Below are 16283 nucleotides of genomic sequence, written 5' to 3'. Positions count from 1 at the left end.
CTCCGTCCAGCTGAAATGCTGGCACAGTTAGGGGGCACGAGCTTACACTCCGGAACAGTTCTGCCATCAAGAGCCTTCATGGTTCTGTTAATTCAGGCCTGTTACTGTCCATATTCGGAAGGTCTATTGCTTTTAAATTTACATGGAGAAATGCCCAAGGAAAACTAGTTTCAAATATAAATGGAGTCTTTCCTCGCATTTATGTAATGCTTTTCCTTAGAAAAACTTGCATGTCCCATATTATTTTTTTAAATTTTAGAAACAAAATGCCAAATGAATTAATAGCAATCTCATGGTGGTTATGAGGAATCTACACTAATAAAAGAGTAAGATCCAAATTGACCGTACCTTTGTGACGCCCACTGGCCAATCAGGAGTGAGTATCCAAATTAACACAACAAAGCTGGTGGGTTAATTTGCATACGCAAGTGCCACTCCAGGGCTCTGGGCAGCATGGGAAGGCAAATAGGTGGCTCTGGCCAGAGCAAAGGCCGTGGCAGCAGCCAGGGGAAGGTAGGCACATTCTTGCACAAATCTTCATGTACCGGGCCTTTGTATATGATAAAGAGATAGGAAGATAGGAAGCGAGAGAAGTGTACAGGACTGCCACTGAGAGAGTCCTGGCAGGACAAACCAAAACAAAGCCAATGAAACCTAATCAGCACTCTAAACCCAAACACCAATCACAGGCAATCCCAGGGACAGGCACATGTTAACTGATGGCATGGGAATCACGCCAGCAACATTCCTGAGATGAGGGGGACACTACGGTACAAACCTGACTTCTTTAACTATAAAATTCCAAGGAAATAAAGGGGGGGAGTGGGTGATAGGGTGGAGACTTTACAAATCAAAGAGAACTTAAGAGATATTGATAGGTATCAATTATAATAGGAAGATTTCATTTGGATTCCAATTCAAACAATGTATAAAGAGAATTTAAAATCAGGAAATGGTAATATTATATGTACATATACACTGAGTGGCCAGATTATGATGATCTCTGAATGCATAATTATCTGGCTACTCAGTGTACTTCTCTTGAGTACCTTATTCATTTGATATCAAAGATACTATAAATCATGCACCTGATCAGTTTTTTCCCTTGCACTGGCTGATAGCTCAGGGCAAATAGTTGATTGATCTCCTCGAGTCTAGAATACTTTTGGTACCCATTTGATACACAAATACACTGAGTGGCCACATTATTATGTGTTCAGATATCATACTAATCTGGCCACTCAGTGTATATTCATAAACATGAAGACATTAATTGCAATTATTGCTTTCTTTTATAGATGTGATAATGATACTGTGGCTTCTTTTAGTTTTTTTTAAAGAGGTTGCTATTTTTTATGGAACATATTAATATATTTCAGTTGAAACAATAGATGGGCTTCGGGGTTAGAGGAAGGAGTGGGCAGGGATATAAATGAATCAACAGTGGCCACACATTGATAAATATCTAAGCCAGGGATGTACCCGCTGAGTTTATTTTTCTCTATTTCTAAATGATGAAAAATTTAACAATAACATTGTTTAAAATGGCTTTTATCATCTTGACATCATAAGTGAAAATATAAAGTCATTATAGGTTTTTCAAGTCTTACTGAGACTCTCAGTAATTTTTGAATGATGAGAACTGAAATTAAGTTACCCATGAAGTCTACCTCTTCTGGGCCATAGATACCCTGGACTATAACTTGATGTAAAAAGATTACAGAAATCCCTATCTGAGCTTTATTGTCCTTAGAAAGGATAATGCATAGTTTTTATTCCATCTTTCTAATTAGTAATTTAAGCATATGTTGAGCATTTAACTCTAAATGTTTGCCTTTTCCCCAAGCTCAAAGACAGCTGTCCAAGATGTGAATGCCAGAAAACATTTAAATATCAACATCTGTTGAATTATGTTAATTTAGAGTAATATAATTGGGCATGAGCTGGAATTGATCAGAAGTATATGAAATAAACAAAAGTAAATTCTTAACAATACCTTGGTATACAAACAGATCACTACAGGTTGACGAAAACATGTTGCTAAAGAGAAAGGACAAGAAAATATTGATCATAGAAAATGGATTCTTTTCAAAACATATTCCTAACTCCCTGGGACATTCTTTTTGTGATTTTTAAGTTTAGTTTTAAATTGTCTCCTAATTGAAAATGAACTAAAAGAAGTGACAATTAAAAGTTTAATATTTGAAATTTTTTTCAATTATGAACTATAACATTAAAATGTTCTAGTTACACTTATGTGTTAAACTTTTTAGTTTGCAGGATGGCTCTTGTTATATATTATGAGCAGTTACACACCTCTGAGTCCAGGAGTGAGGTGATCTGCTCTCCAGATACATAAGGTTCTATCTAAGTCGGAAGTGTCTCCAGTGTGGCGGATATGAACTTCGTAGATTTAGTCCCGGGACCTTCCGGTTCAGACCGTCAGGTAGCAGCTGCTGCTTATTGAGTGGCCGATTTAAACTATTAATTTTTACAGGGATTCCTTTACTAATAGATTAGAAGGCTTGCTGTTTGGGGGAGTATTTGGTATGCACGCATGCCCACTGGACGAACAGGGCCCCAGACGTCCCGTAATGAGGTTATACCCTGGCAGCAGCAGGGCCGCAAGCTGCTGTGCCCGGCTCTGCAGGTGCACCTCCTGGCATCCAGGGGACCCAACCCGGGGCCTGAAAGGTGACCTCTGTGCCCACGCCCGTTTAATCACAGCACCAATTCAGAGCATGCCAACCACGGAACAGACACCTGTCCTAAAGGAGATGGGCTTCAGGCGACACGTCTGTGGCAGCTCGGGTCACGGGAACACCTTTCAGATGCTGACTATGTTCCATATTAGCGACGATGGCCAAATGCAACTGCTGTTCTGGAGGGGCCCAGCTGTGCGCCGTTAGTCATTTGTAAAAGCCGAGTTCATCTGCCAGATCTCACGAAAGAGCGCCTCCCCGGGGGGTGCTCCATTGCTCTTTCATTTACCACACTCCGGACACGTGACATGTTTTCAAATGGCAACCCCCCTCCCCCTTTCCATATGGGCTATTCCTATCACATGGAAGGCAAACCTCGCAGAATTCTAATGGGCTAATAACTAATTTTATTTAGTGTAATCACAATGTAAAATAAGTCTGTAATCATCAGTTTAAAGTTCCGGCAGGGGAGGTTAGGATGTCAGGATGCCAAACGGACAGCAGGCCTGAGAGCTGGAAATGGGAGAATATGCCCTCTTACAACGATAATTTGGTCATATAGAGTCAAACAGATGAATCGAATGCCTTCGAAACCATTTGATGTTGTATATGTGGTATGTGTCCAATTATTCTAGTCTAAGTACCTCTACACCTAGAGGCTATTCAAATTTTTTAAAAAATTAGAACACATGCAATTAAATGTGTTCCAATTAAAAAAATATGGAATGTATACATTCTAATTAGCGGGAGTATGTGACTTTCTATTTGTTCACTCATGCATACATATGGACGAATTAAAATAATTTAAAATATGCTTTTCTATCTGAAGGACTGGGTAAACTTTTGTAGAGCAATGAAATGTAATGCCAATTTTAGATCTGGAAAGAAACAATGATAAAGTATTTATAGATGTGATAAATAAAATTTTAAAATTTTATTTTTAAAATTAGTATTTAGAAGCAGATTCAAGCAATTATTTTGGACATATAAACATAAAATACACAAAATATATAAAGTTGATGCTATATTTTTGCTTTCAAATATGGTGTTGGATCATTAGTTTTAGTACAACAAAGAAGGATCTGTTAAAAATACTAAATTTATTAACACAGGATAGTTAACTTCCTCTTAAATAATAGAAATAATGCAGCAATTACTTTTGTTGATGTACGTCTCTGAAAAGCATTCGTCCATGTCATTAACCAACACTCTAATGAACAGTTATCCTCTCCCAATTTATTAGCAGCTGCTCAAAAATGTAGTAATTAATAGTTTCATTTATTTTTGGCAAAGCTGCAAAATGACAAATAGTTTTGTATCTATTGCAAATTAGGTCTCCTTCCCAAATAACAGATGAGTCTATGGGGAGCACTAAGCAAACTGAATCCGCCAGCATCTCTGGATCTTTGGAAGATCAAATAAAGAACAGCTGTAATTGTATTTGTTACATCTGCAACGGAATACAGCGATGTGTGGCATCATATGGAAATGAGCGAGCTGTGTCAGTGTGAACAGAAATGTTCTGACCAAACTGAGTGTGTGTGTGTGTGTGTGTGTGTGTGTGAGATTGTGACTGTGAGACTGTGTGTGAATGTGTTGAGTGAATGTATATGAGGGTGTGTGAATGTATGTGTAAGAAGGTGTGAATGTGATGGCATTTGTTTTGATTCTCTGATGAAATCTATTGTCATTTTAAAAATTTTAGAAGACTTTTCACTATTAACCAGACATGATGATGGAAAAAAAACACACAAAAAAACAAAAAAAAAAACAAAAAACATATTTATAACAAATTATAGCACACATAACTCCAGGGATTATCAACTCTTTTCACACTAAGTAGATGAAAAATGTAATACTCGTAAGATCAAAGTAAAATGAATGAATACAGGCTTCTAAAAGGCATTTTAAAATGTTTAGTAAAAGTTAATAATAATGGCAATAAAAATATAAACATGTTTTTATTTGATTTCATCTTATGTACCAGGCTATTAAGATGATTTAGCCTCTGGTGCTTCACAATGGTAAATGGCAAAAATCATGTAAGCAAGGAAAAGGGGCAAACCCTCCCCCCAACCCCCAAAAGAAATACACCCCAAAAACAAAACCCAACATAGAAGGAAAGGCCCTAACGTAATCTAAGTAATTCAGCACAATTGCTTTGAACTATCAGTCTTTTTGTAGGGATTCTTAGAACAATACAGGCTAGTGATTAGAGACTAAACATTAAAATGTGTTATGAACATTACACCGCCTAGTATTGGGCATCACTCAGTACATGTGGTGCTGACTTTCAATTGGGAAGGCCACCCTGAGCGTTCTGGTCTAAGCAGAGGTTAGGACCTGAGACACGAGGTGAAATTATTTAATTGTAGTTTCTAATGAGGTGAATGCAGAGCAAAAGAATCTGATATTCCTGGGGATAAATATATCGGTTTTATGTTGACTGTCCCTGATGTCCAACTTCCGTTTGCTGTTGAAGGGTTAGGTCTGTAAAATAGAATAGCAGGTATCTTTTTTTGCTTTGGCGGGTATCTAAGGGGTTCTCAGTGGGGTTAGCTGGTATAACATGGTACTTGAAAGCAATGGTGCCTGCGTGGGGATCTGAACTGAGTGGCTAACACACGAGCAATGGTGGCTGCTGAGGTCTGTTAACTCGTTCTGCTCAAGATTATGACAGCCATTTTTATCGAAATGAAAATTAAGTCTTCAGAATCACCACATGTAAACTTTGAAGCCATAGCACCTAAAGCAATAGATGGGCAAATTCTTTGCATTAAAGAAAAAAAAAGAAAAAAAAAGAACATCGACTCAGTAATAGAAAACGAGCAAGAACCTATGTTCTTTTTAAAAGGACATATTTTCTATATACCCAGTTACATAGTATAAGAATAAATTAAGTACTTCGCTTTCTCAGGGGGCCTAAGTACCATTTACATTTTCAGAAACAAGTTATCTCTCCTTTTGAAAATTAAAAAGGAAATAATTATTCTAAACCCTAAACTAGGGGTGTCAAACTCAATCAGAGAAGGGGCCAAAATCTAAAATCCAGCCTAAATCGCGGGCCGAATGGTTTACTGAACAGTCATAAACTGTCATTGTGATGGAAACGCAGCGGAGTGCAGTGATGACAGCGTGGTGCGGGCCACATTGCAAGGCCTGGCGGGACGGATTTGGCCCGCGGGCCTTGTGTTTGACACATGTGCCCTAAACTAACATTCATTAATTATGGGAGAAAGAAAATTTTCCTTTCTTTTAAAATCTTGTTTTTCACCACCTTTTAAAAATAAATCCAGAATGGCGTCCTTCTCTTCATGGCATTTTAGTAATCCTAAAATACAGTCTTATAAAAAACACATAAAATAGCTTACGTCAGCTCTTTAGAACAGAAGGCAAGCGACCCCCCTCACCGTGGCATGTCACGAGCATGGAGACAAGGACAGGCGTGTCAGAGATCAGAGCGAGCAGTGGTTTCGAACTGCCTACCTGCTGGCCGTCTTCACAGAGCAGTTTTTCTTGTGTCCTCTCTCGGCTCGGTTGTCTCTCAGAAGCTGATGCTGTCCAAAGAGTTAAGACAAAGTTGTAGACACAGAAACATGATCATTATATTATCTGTGAGAGGAAAGTGTTCTCATTCAAAGGGAATCCTTCCTTCCCTCCTGACTTCTCATCAACAGAGCTACTCTGCAGCTGGAGATGCCGCAGAGACTTGCAAAAATGTCCCTCAGACCTGGCGATCTGGGCTTCCCTGAGGACCCAGAGCCAGAGGTGTAGGACCCTGTTCCAACCCCGTGCTTGGGGCGGTCCTGCTGGGAGTCGGGGAACCTCTGCCCACAGCCCCCACCACTGCACAAACTCGGACCTTCCTGATGCTTTGCCATGTGGGCCCACATAAGTGACATATTATCTCTGTATTTATTGGCCTAACAAGGAAATACAGTGAAAACGTTGTGTTTTCAAAGACGTTATTGGCTTTAAAACAGGTAACTAGAAGGAATATGCACATGATTGCCATCTCAGAATGCCTCACCGGCCACTACCCTCTCACACTTCAACTATTTGAAAAGAAGCAAAAGAAGTCAATTCTCTTTACTGTGGCTTCACTCAGCCTGTAGCTGATTTATGCGGGAAATGATTGTACAGCTAAAGGGAAGCTGGACCCCTGTTAGAAACCAACAGCAACACAAAGAGAAATCTTGGGAGGAACAGCACAGGGCTGAGCTGGGTTCTCATGCCTGCTGTGCCTGTCACACACTCGTCTCCGGGTGGCAGTGACAGGCCTGCCATTTATAGGCTGTGTTGACCTAAGGCAGAGGACCTCACCTCTCCAAGTCCCAGTCTCCATCTACAAAATGGAGATAACAGTAATATCTACCTGGAAGGCTGCTCTGTTAAATAACATAAACCACGCGGCACCCATAGCTCTATGACTATAGACAAGCGGAGAAAATGGTTCAAATGCAACAATTACAATTATGATGGTCATTAATGAGCCTGCTTGCCAGTGGGCATTGTCTGACCAGCATCAATGACTTTTCATGAAAACTGCTTTGCACTGTCCCACGGCATCATTCAGAATCTGTTATTAGCCACATTTGGTCCTCTTGGAGAAGGTACAGACCTTAATTAGATCACTAAGAGGATGGTTAGAGCTTTCCTTCTTTTGGGAGTGTCTTCACTAAATAAGTATATATTAAATTTCTCTTAAATATCCACTTCTTTCCAGCCCACAACCACCAACCTGGTCCAGAAACTCTTTCCTCTCACTGGTAACAGCCTGCCATGTGCCTCCTTGCCCCCAACTCATCCATTCTCCCCCCTATAGCCAGGAATTCTAAACTGATGTCTGATTCCAGCTTCTCTCCAGATAAGCCCCGCATTCTTGTACAAGGCATTCACCACCCTTCACGATTCAATTACATTCCTAGACCTGTCATTTATTACACTTCTTCCTCCCCCCAACCCAGTGGTCGGCAAACTCATTAGTCAACAGAGCCAAATATCAACAGTGCAACAATTGAAATTTCTTTGGAGAGCTATAAACAGACCTCTGCGCATGGGCCATGAAATTTCAGTTGCACTGTACGTGTACACCCGCACGTGGTATTATATTTTGTGGAAAAGCCACACTCAAGGGCCAAAGAGCCGCATATGGCTCTCGAGCCACAATTTGCCGACCACTGCCCTAACCTCACCTCCTTACTTCTACAATATATATCCCAGCCAATTTAGTTTGGGGAGCGGATCACATTCTTGCTTCCCATTGGCCCTTTGCTTCCGTTATTGATCTACCTGCATAGCCAGGGTCCAGCCGTGTGTCTGGATTCTTTTTATTGATCAATACAAATTTGTTGAAAGAATAAATAAATGAGATAAAGAAGTAGGGAGGGAGATCCTGAATCTGATATGTAGCTGAAGCCGAATCTCATCCTTTACTACTTAGAGAAAAGAGCAACCATTTATCTTAAGTCCATTAATCTGAAAGTGTTTCCATTTAGAAACACTTCGTACCATAGAAACGAAATTGTTTCTGAAAATAAAAAATAAAAAAGTTAATTACTTTGGCATCTCTAAGTCTAGTGTCTTTTAAAAAATATATGTGTATATATACAAACCAACATTTGTGACACAGATAGCTAGAGATGGCGTGATGAAATCTCTCCCTCCCCCTTAAATTAATGGTAGTGGTTAACTTTCCTAATTTTAAGATAAAAAACAGATATATGAATTCTATACTTGTGATTTGTGCTAAAAAGTTAAAGAACTCAAAATCCCTAACATAATATTATGAGAAAAGAAGAGAATTCTGTAGTTTAGTTTTTAAAAAATGTGACAACAATGACCAAAATAAATATTGTGCTTTGGCTACGGGGTTGGCTAATGCTCAGAGGGACAACCCTAGGGAACTTAAAAAAACAGCACTCCTATGAACTCCAGCATTAGGGCTCTTCCTATTAGATTCATATGGGGATTTCTTTCCTTCCTCACTTGTATGATTTCCATGGGCTTTAATATAAAAAGGGACAAATACGGAAATTATTTAATACAATGCACCTGTATTAGGCATCCATCACAAAACTATCTCACTTTATCACTAAAATTATAAATCTGGGTGTGACTCCGCAAATTTACAATCAAACTCAGGTAAAAAAAAATATAGACTTGGATCTTTGGGTCATGAATATAACTAATTAAGATGGAACTTACATCTTTTAAGGTGAAAAAATTAACCGAGTATTGCCAGAACGTAAAGAAAGCATATATTTGTATATGAAAGAGCCCCAGCAGGCGTATGCCATGCCCCATAGAATGAAAATGGGGGTGTGGGAGGGGGGAGGGGAGATGTCTGTTCAGAACTTCAGGGTCAGAGACAAGAATCCTTGAGCTCTGCTCTGGTGAGCATGCTTAGGCAGTGCATTCGGCCATGAGAAACTTCTCCTTCTTCCTGGTAACTGTCTTGTTTCCTTGAATGCCTATCCGTGTCACAAGTGAGGTCCCCTTTCAGGTTCTGACTCAACAGTGTCAACTCTGATTACGAACAGAATTTCTGAATATGGTGCGAAGTGCTTCTTACCTTCCAACTTTCAGATTGCTGGACTTAGGCCAATGGGAGACACAAGCTCCTTATTAGTGACCTGCAGGTGTATATTGAAAAAGGACTCACATAAGAATTGCATTAAAATTCATAAGCACAGAGCCTAGTACAATGTGAGGTTCACAAAAGGAACACAGTTTTATTTATTTATTTTTAAAGTATTTTTATTAATTTTAGAGAGGAAGGAAGAGGGGAGAGAGCGATAGAAACATCAGTGATAAAGAATCATCCATTGGCTGAGGATGAGCCTGCAACCTGGGCATGTGCCATGTCTGGGAATCGAACCGTGACCTCCTGGTTCATAGGTGAACTCTCAAACCCTGAGCCACACCAGCTGGGCAATCAACACAATTTTAAAAGTTGTTGCATGAAACCAGGAAGAGACATGTTCCTTGTGGATCATGGTTGTTACTCTTATAGACGGGGTGAGGAGTTGCTGTGGTTACTCAGGATATCTTTGCAAGATTCGTGAAAGAGTCAAATCCCTAACAGGAAAGGAAGAAGCCAAGAGCAGAATCCTTACTCCACTGCAAACCTCTATTTACTACCTGATATTCAGAATGCATTCAAGCTGGTGGTGGGAGGGGGGGAGGGTTATATTGGCAGCCATTCATCAGGTAATTCCTCAAATGTCTGCACAATAACTTCAAGCCTCCTCATAGCCAGCATCTCAGTGTCCTCAGCCTTTAGAAGAACTAAGCAACTTCTGAACTATGTTCTCTGCCTCAGTAAGCTGCATGTTCCCCTCCGTGGCCCGTGGAGGGTGTACAGCGCCCTCTATGGTTGTCCCAAGTATCTCTCATCACACTGTGGTTACTGGACAGGAATGTTTCCAATTATCATTGCCAAGCCCAGTCCCTCTACCCCCATCCTTACTTCTTACCAAACCCCAGGGAAAAAGAATCTCTGTGAGTTTGGGGTTTATTATTCCCATGTACTCCTTACATATCATAGTTTTGACCCACTTAAATAATAAATTTATCATCAATAATGAAAAAAAACAAAAAAACAAAAAAACAAACTTGGTCAGGATGCCAAGTCTAAGATATCTATGCTTTATAAAACATAAAAAACAAACAAACCCGTAAGCCCTAAATTACCTTAGCGTGCTGCAAAGAATGAACTTGATGTGTAAAGTTAACTAAAAGGAACGTCAAGTTCTGGCTAAGTCAGCCGATCATTGTACTGCCACGTGGACGACTAAGAAATTACGTAAAACACACATCTAGAAATACCACGTGGAGGAAACTATTGCCACCTCCTAAAGGGCGAAGGCAAAAAATATCTTCTTTGCTGGCTGATCTCATTTAAATATCCTCAGATTGCTTAAACATATGTACTGTTTGATGCCTTAACTTTGAAAAACACACAAAGATGAATCCCAGAGTCTGTTCACAGAGGACACAGGCATGACTGTGGAAGGTGGCAGTCGGAGAACTCAGTGCTCACTGAGGCTCATTCATGTGGTCTGTGTGTTAAGCGAGGACACAATTAATTCCTCCTAAGCTGAGACTTATATATTTTTTTCTCATAAAGCTGATCTACCGCCCTGAAGAGAAACAGTTAAGTATTTGAAGGAGGCTAAGCTGCTTCCTTTGGATTACAGTGGTTCTTACCTGGCCGTGCTCGGTCCTGGCCCCGGGGCTGAACCAGTGGCTGGGGAGGAGAGAGGAGAGAGGTTAGCAGGAACCTGACCCAAGCCCGTGGTCCCCCACCCCCGCGATCAGGCTGCAGGCTGTGAGAAATGTATGCGCCGCCAGCCACGGCGCCTGAAATAGGCTTTATTCTAATGGATAGTTCATGTAATTCTAGACTTAGAGCAATTTGGACAGAAACGTAAGAGTGCTCACAACCCAGTAATTTTCAATTTAATAAGCAAACTCAGTTAGAATTAAATTTCCATTTAATTATGTTAACATAAACTGCTGGGACTGGATTCATTTTATGAATCAATTCTGGGTTGTAAAATCTACAAATGCTGTCATTTACCACAACTTAATTATGGCATCATTACAACAAATGATGACCTCTGGATTGGTGGGAGTCCTCAAAAAACATTAAAAAATAAAAAGAATCTGACATCGCCCGGCTATGCTCCACAGAGCTCTTGATGTGGATTTGGGGGCATCAGCTGAACGTACCTGAACCCATTTGTTCCACGCTCATGACACTGTTGGCCAGGAAATGTTAGCTGTGCGCTGGGCACCAGGTTCATGGTCACACGTGGGTTATCTCATTCCAACCTCACCATAAGCTCGGTCTCCCCCTCCCCCCCGTGGTAGAGGGCCAGTGTGGGTATGTCCAGTGTGGGAACGACCAGTATGGGCATGTACAGGGCCAGTGTGGGCAATAGTTGTTTAAATAATTTTCTTCCCCTCCCCCACTGTGCACAGTGAACGGAGTAATTGGCGAACTTTCATTCGGGGAATTTTCATCCCTAAATGTCATCGGAGATGCCAAAGCCCGTGGGTGATATTTATCAGCCACCCCCACCAGAAGGTGGAGCATCCTGGAAAATAAGTAACAGATGCTGAAGACATGTGTTTCTTTAACTGACTTTTGGTGGAGGACAGTGTTTGACGTAGAACAGTCACATCTTACCTAATAATAGACAAACATGTAAATTGACCGTACCTCTGCTACACCACCAGCCAATCAGGAGTTATATGCAAATTAGACTAACAAAGATGGCTGTTAATTTGCATACACAGGCACTGAGTGACGGGGGCAGGACACATAGCAACAACTGGGCATTCTGCCCCACCCCCGCTCTCTCAGGGCCTCTGGGCAGTGTGGGAAGGCGAGGCCGGAGCAGAAAGGGGTGGCTCCCGGGCCTGAGCAGAAAGGTGGTGCCAGCAGCCAGCGAAAGGAAAGCCCATTCTAGCACAAATCTTCCTGCATCGGGGCTTCTAGTTATGTATAAAGTAGGGATGTGATATTGCTCTGATTGCCTCAGAGAAGCAGTAAGCACATTGAGGAGAGTGGTGCTTTTGAAAAGACTCGAAAGTGAAATGCGCTATCCAAATAAAGCATCATCGTCATCATTATCTTGAAATGTTTATACCTCGTTTAATAACTGTTCTGCATTTTACATAAGTATTCTGTGAAAATGGCTTCTGTGAGAAAGGACTGTTATTACCCTTATTCCGTAACTAAAAATTAAGACATATGCAAACTAAACGACTCACCCAAGGGAATCACAATAAGTCAGAAGAACTGATCCAGTTTATCGATGTATCACAACATAGAGTTCAAGCCACTCTCACTCTCTAGCAGTGTAACAGTATTCCCAATGAACATAACCTATGATCCAGGCAAATCTGGCTTTAAGCAAACTCCATATTTACACAAAAGGTAAAAATAAAGGATAAGTATTTGCTTTATAAAGGAATTCATCATAGGGTCCCCACTGGGAGGGGGTCATGGCCGGCCTGGGTGAGGGGCTGAGGGCGGTTTGAGGGCAGTTTCCAGGAGGCCAAGCCCCCCAGTGAGGATCCTCACCCCCATGGGGCCATGGCCAGCCTGAAAACGGCTCTCAGCCTCTCACCCAGGCTGGCCATGCCCCTCTGCGGAGACCCACCGCCCCACGACACCCATGGGGGTGTGGCCGGCCTGCAAACTGCTACAGCCCCTCACCCAGGCCATCCCTGCCTCCCAAGGGACCCTCACCCTAATCCAGGACCCCTTTCATGGCAGACCAGCCAGCTCCCACCTGTGCACCAGGACTCTATTTTATACTAATAAAGAGGTAATATGCTAATTAGATCCGGAGAACTTCCAGACAAAGCCATAGTGATAGGGCTGAGGCAGAGGTGGTTCGGGGGGATCTTGAAATCGGGCCTAAACAGCTGTCGGATATCCCCTGAGGAGTCCCAGATCGAAGAGGGTGCAGGCTGGGCTGAGGAACACCACCCCTGCACATGGACAAATTTTGTGCACTGGGCCACTAGTCCTATATAATCTTATATAATAAAAGCCTAATATGCTGTGTCTGGTCATCCTTTCAACCAATCAAAGTGTAATATGGTAATGATAGGCTAAGGCTGCTCAACCGCTTGCTATGACATGCACTGACCACCAGGGGGCAGACACCCAGTCAACCAATCGCTATAATGTGCACTGACCACCAGGGGGCAGACGCTCCAACTGATAGGTTAGCTTGATGCTGGAGTCTGGCTGATTGGGACTGGACAAGATGGGTTAATCTCACCCTGGAGCCCTCCTGCGCTGGCCAACCTCCTGCATCCCTCTCCGGCCCCAAACATGCACCGGTGGGGTCCCTCAACTTGGCCTGTGCCCTCTCGCAATCCTGGCCGAGGGACCACCCCCGAGTGCATGAATTTCATGCACCAACTCTCTAGTAGAATCATAAAAATGAAGGAAATAAGCTATTAAAATGAATAGCTATATGAAATTTTATCTATATAAATAACATTTTACAGCACATAAATTATACTTATATTAATCTATATAAAATAAGCTATACTTGCACTATAAGTTTTATATTTATTAAAGAATGGATTTAAAAAATAGAATCCAATGGGTCCTAATATGATTAGCTGCCAGAAAAAAATTCAATAATTAATTCATGTCTTTCCATACTTTATGGCCTTTCTCAAGTTCAACCAACTCCACAGGAGACATATGGGACTGAGCCAAAGTATATAATGTATTTAAGCTCTTCCAACAAAGATGTATTTAGAAATAGAATTAGCACCTAGCAATTTACCCAATAATTCATCCAAGTCAAAGCTCAAGTACTTAATTTTTTGAATTATGTAGTGAATGAGTCTCTTCCTTTTGTTGCTAAATGGAAATACATTACGGTCCCTCGCAGCTGATGCTGGACAGGAGCAGAGACCGGAGAAGTCGGGAGAAAAAGTCACTTAGTCCTCACGTTAGCAATTCAGACCGAATGAAGGAGAAGAGCTTGATTCTACTTCATGTGACAGAATTTAAATGTTTCCAGATAACATGTGAATTTCCAATTCCGCCACAAATAAAAGGAGGACTGTACAAAAAACCTTTATTTAAATTTCTCCAGGGGATGCATTGAAATGGTTGTTGCACCTCTGTCATGGGTATATGATATTAACTCTTTCTTAAGGAAGAACCAAATGAAACCGCCTTCACCAGCAATGGCTACCATTTTTCACAAAGAAAGACACAGAATACCCCAAGGAGATTGCACAGGTCAGCGGGCACTCACTCGTGGTGGTGAGAATCCGGGGAGAAGTGAACCATCCTCTTGTTACTGCCTGGCCCCGCAGTGGTCCCCTGCAAGGAGAGTTCAAACAGGAAACAGTCACAGGGCCGTTTCTAGAAAGACAGAGATGGAGAGAAGTGCACCTGTGGACATCCGCTCTAGATTGGACAATCTGATATTAGGTCTCAACATCTAAACAAAATCTCAGAGCAAAGGGTACTCCCAGACCAATGTCTCTGTCATTCATTCCTAAATATAAAACTTCGTAAAGCTTTCCCACAAAGTTAGGAATTATCTGTGTATTTACACACAACAAAACGTAATGGCGCCTAAAAGAACAATATTTTACTTATAAATCAGATAAAGAATGAAAGGTTCAAGAGCATTTTTATAATGAAACCTACACCCAAGGCTCTCAAAGAGAACATCAGCCACACCATGCAAGAATGAACCCACCATGACAATCAACAGGACAGAAACTTACATCAAAAGGCCTTGGCTATACTCCGTGGTAATAAAAATGCAATATCCCTGTAACTACAGAAGTGCCACTTAGGAGTACAGACTTAAAAAATGGCATGCCTAGGGAGAGAAAGACCCAAATTAACATTTTCAAATATGTACTCCCTTCTTGGATCACTTGGGTAACAAGGATGCCAGCGCACAGTCGGCAGTCCCAAGCAATGCAAATATTGCAAACGTGCTCAGTCCAAGACACTAACAACCCAGAGGTCTGAGCATCACCGGTCAACACGCGGCTCCTCTCCAGGGCTCCATCCCGCACCCGTCTCCAAATGCGGTTTTCACGCTCCTCCAGAGGGTATTCCTGGGATGCAGTAATCCATTCTCCCCACCGTGGCTGCCAGAAAAGCCAGCCGGGCCCATGTCATGCTTTGTTAAGGGTTCATGATCACATTATCTCCTGGTGGACCTGACACTTTTATTCAGTTTACAGTGTGTTCTATGTACAGGCAACTTATTTCCTTTGCCAGGGCTGCTGACAACCTTTTCCACACTGTATTAATCTTGTTTACTGACTTTATCTTGGTACAAATATCAGAAAACTGAACTTTTTATCTCAGAGAAAGAATAAACAGCGTGTTGACAGAAGCAGAAGCTATTTTCGGGGCTAAAATTGCTTGTTTACCTGAAGCTATACGTATGGGAAAAAATATTTAGAGTCCTGCACAGGCTTGAAATACATAATCTGAAATTTAATAAATGGAGAAATTTCACATGCACCCGTGTGATAAACTGCCTGATGGAAACAATGCAACTGAACACAATAAAACAGAATCTATAACTAATTTACCCCCACGATACAAATGTAAGCTTTCAGCCCGATCAGAAATAATCAGAGTATGTATTTCTCAGAAATCAGACTTATATATAAAGCATAAGCTCAATCCAATTGCTGCAAGTAACTCAGATTTATAGTTGCCAAAGTGGATATTTAAATGACTTTGCATGATCTACCTAGTACTACATGGTCCTTTAATAAAAATAAAAAAAATAGAAGCAAATACCCTATACTATTATTTCAAGCCAATTTTTGTTTTACTTTTAAAGATGTGCAAACAGCCAAAACCGGTTTGGCTCAGTGGTAGAGCGTAGGTCTGCGGGCTGAAAGGTCCCAGGTTCGATTCCGGTCAAGGGCATGTACATTGGTTGCAGGCACATCCCCGGTAGGGGGTGTGCAAGAGGCAGCTGGTCAATGTTTCTCTCTCATCGAAGTTTCTAGCTCTCTATCTCTCTCCCTTCCTCTCTGTAAAAAATCAAT

The 16283-nt window shown here is 41.4% G+C and overlaps 1 protein-coding gene across 1 annotated transcript in view; it reads right to left on the bottom strand.

Annotated features, from left to right (window-relative positions):
- The window catches only part of GPATCH2 (G-patch domain containing 2), an 88498-nt gene that overhangs the window by 19176 nt on the left and 53039 nt on the right, over positions 1–16283 (bottom strand). Inside the window, exons 6-8 of the mRNA XM_036453481.2 lie at positions 14507–14574; positions 10914–10953; positions 6189–6259 (exon numbers count right to left, since the gene is read on the bottom strand). Of these exons, the coding sequence (XP_036309374.1) occupies positions 6189–6259; positions 10914–10953; positions 14507–14574 (179 nt within the window). The remainder of the gene's footprint in view (positions 1–6188; positions 6260–10913; positions 10954–14506; positions 14575–16283) is intronic.

The sequence above is a fragment of the Pipistrellus kuhlii genome, unplaced genomic scaffold, assembly GCF_014108245.1.
Source record: "Pipistrellus kuhlii isolate mPipKuh1 unplaced genomic scaffold, mPipKuh1.p scaffold_m20_p_25, whole genome shotgun sequence".
In the NCBI taxonomy this organism is placed as follows: Eukaryota; Metazoa; Chordata; class Mammalia; order Chiroptera; family Vespertilionidae; genus Pipistrellus; species Pipistrellus kuhlii.
This window is presented reverse-complemented; position numbering and strand designations above follow the sequence as displayed.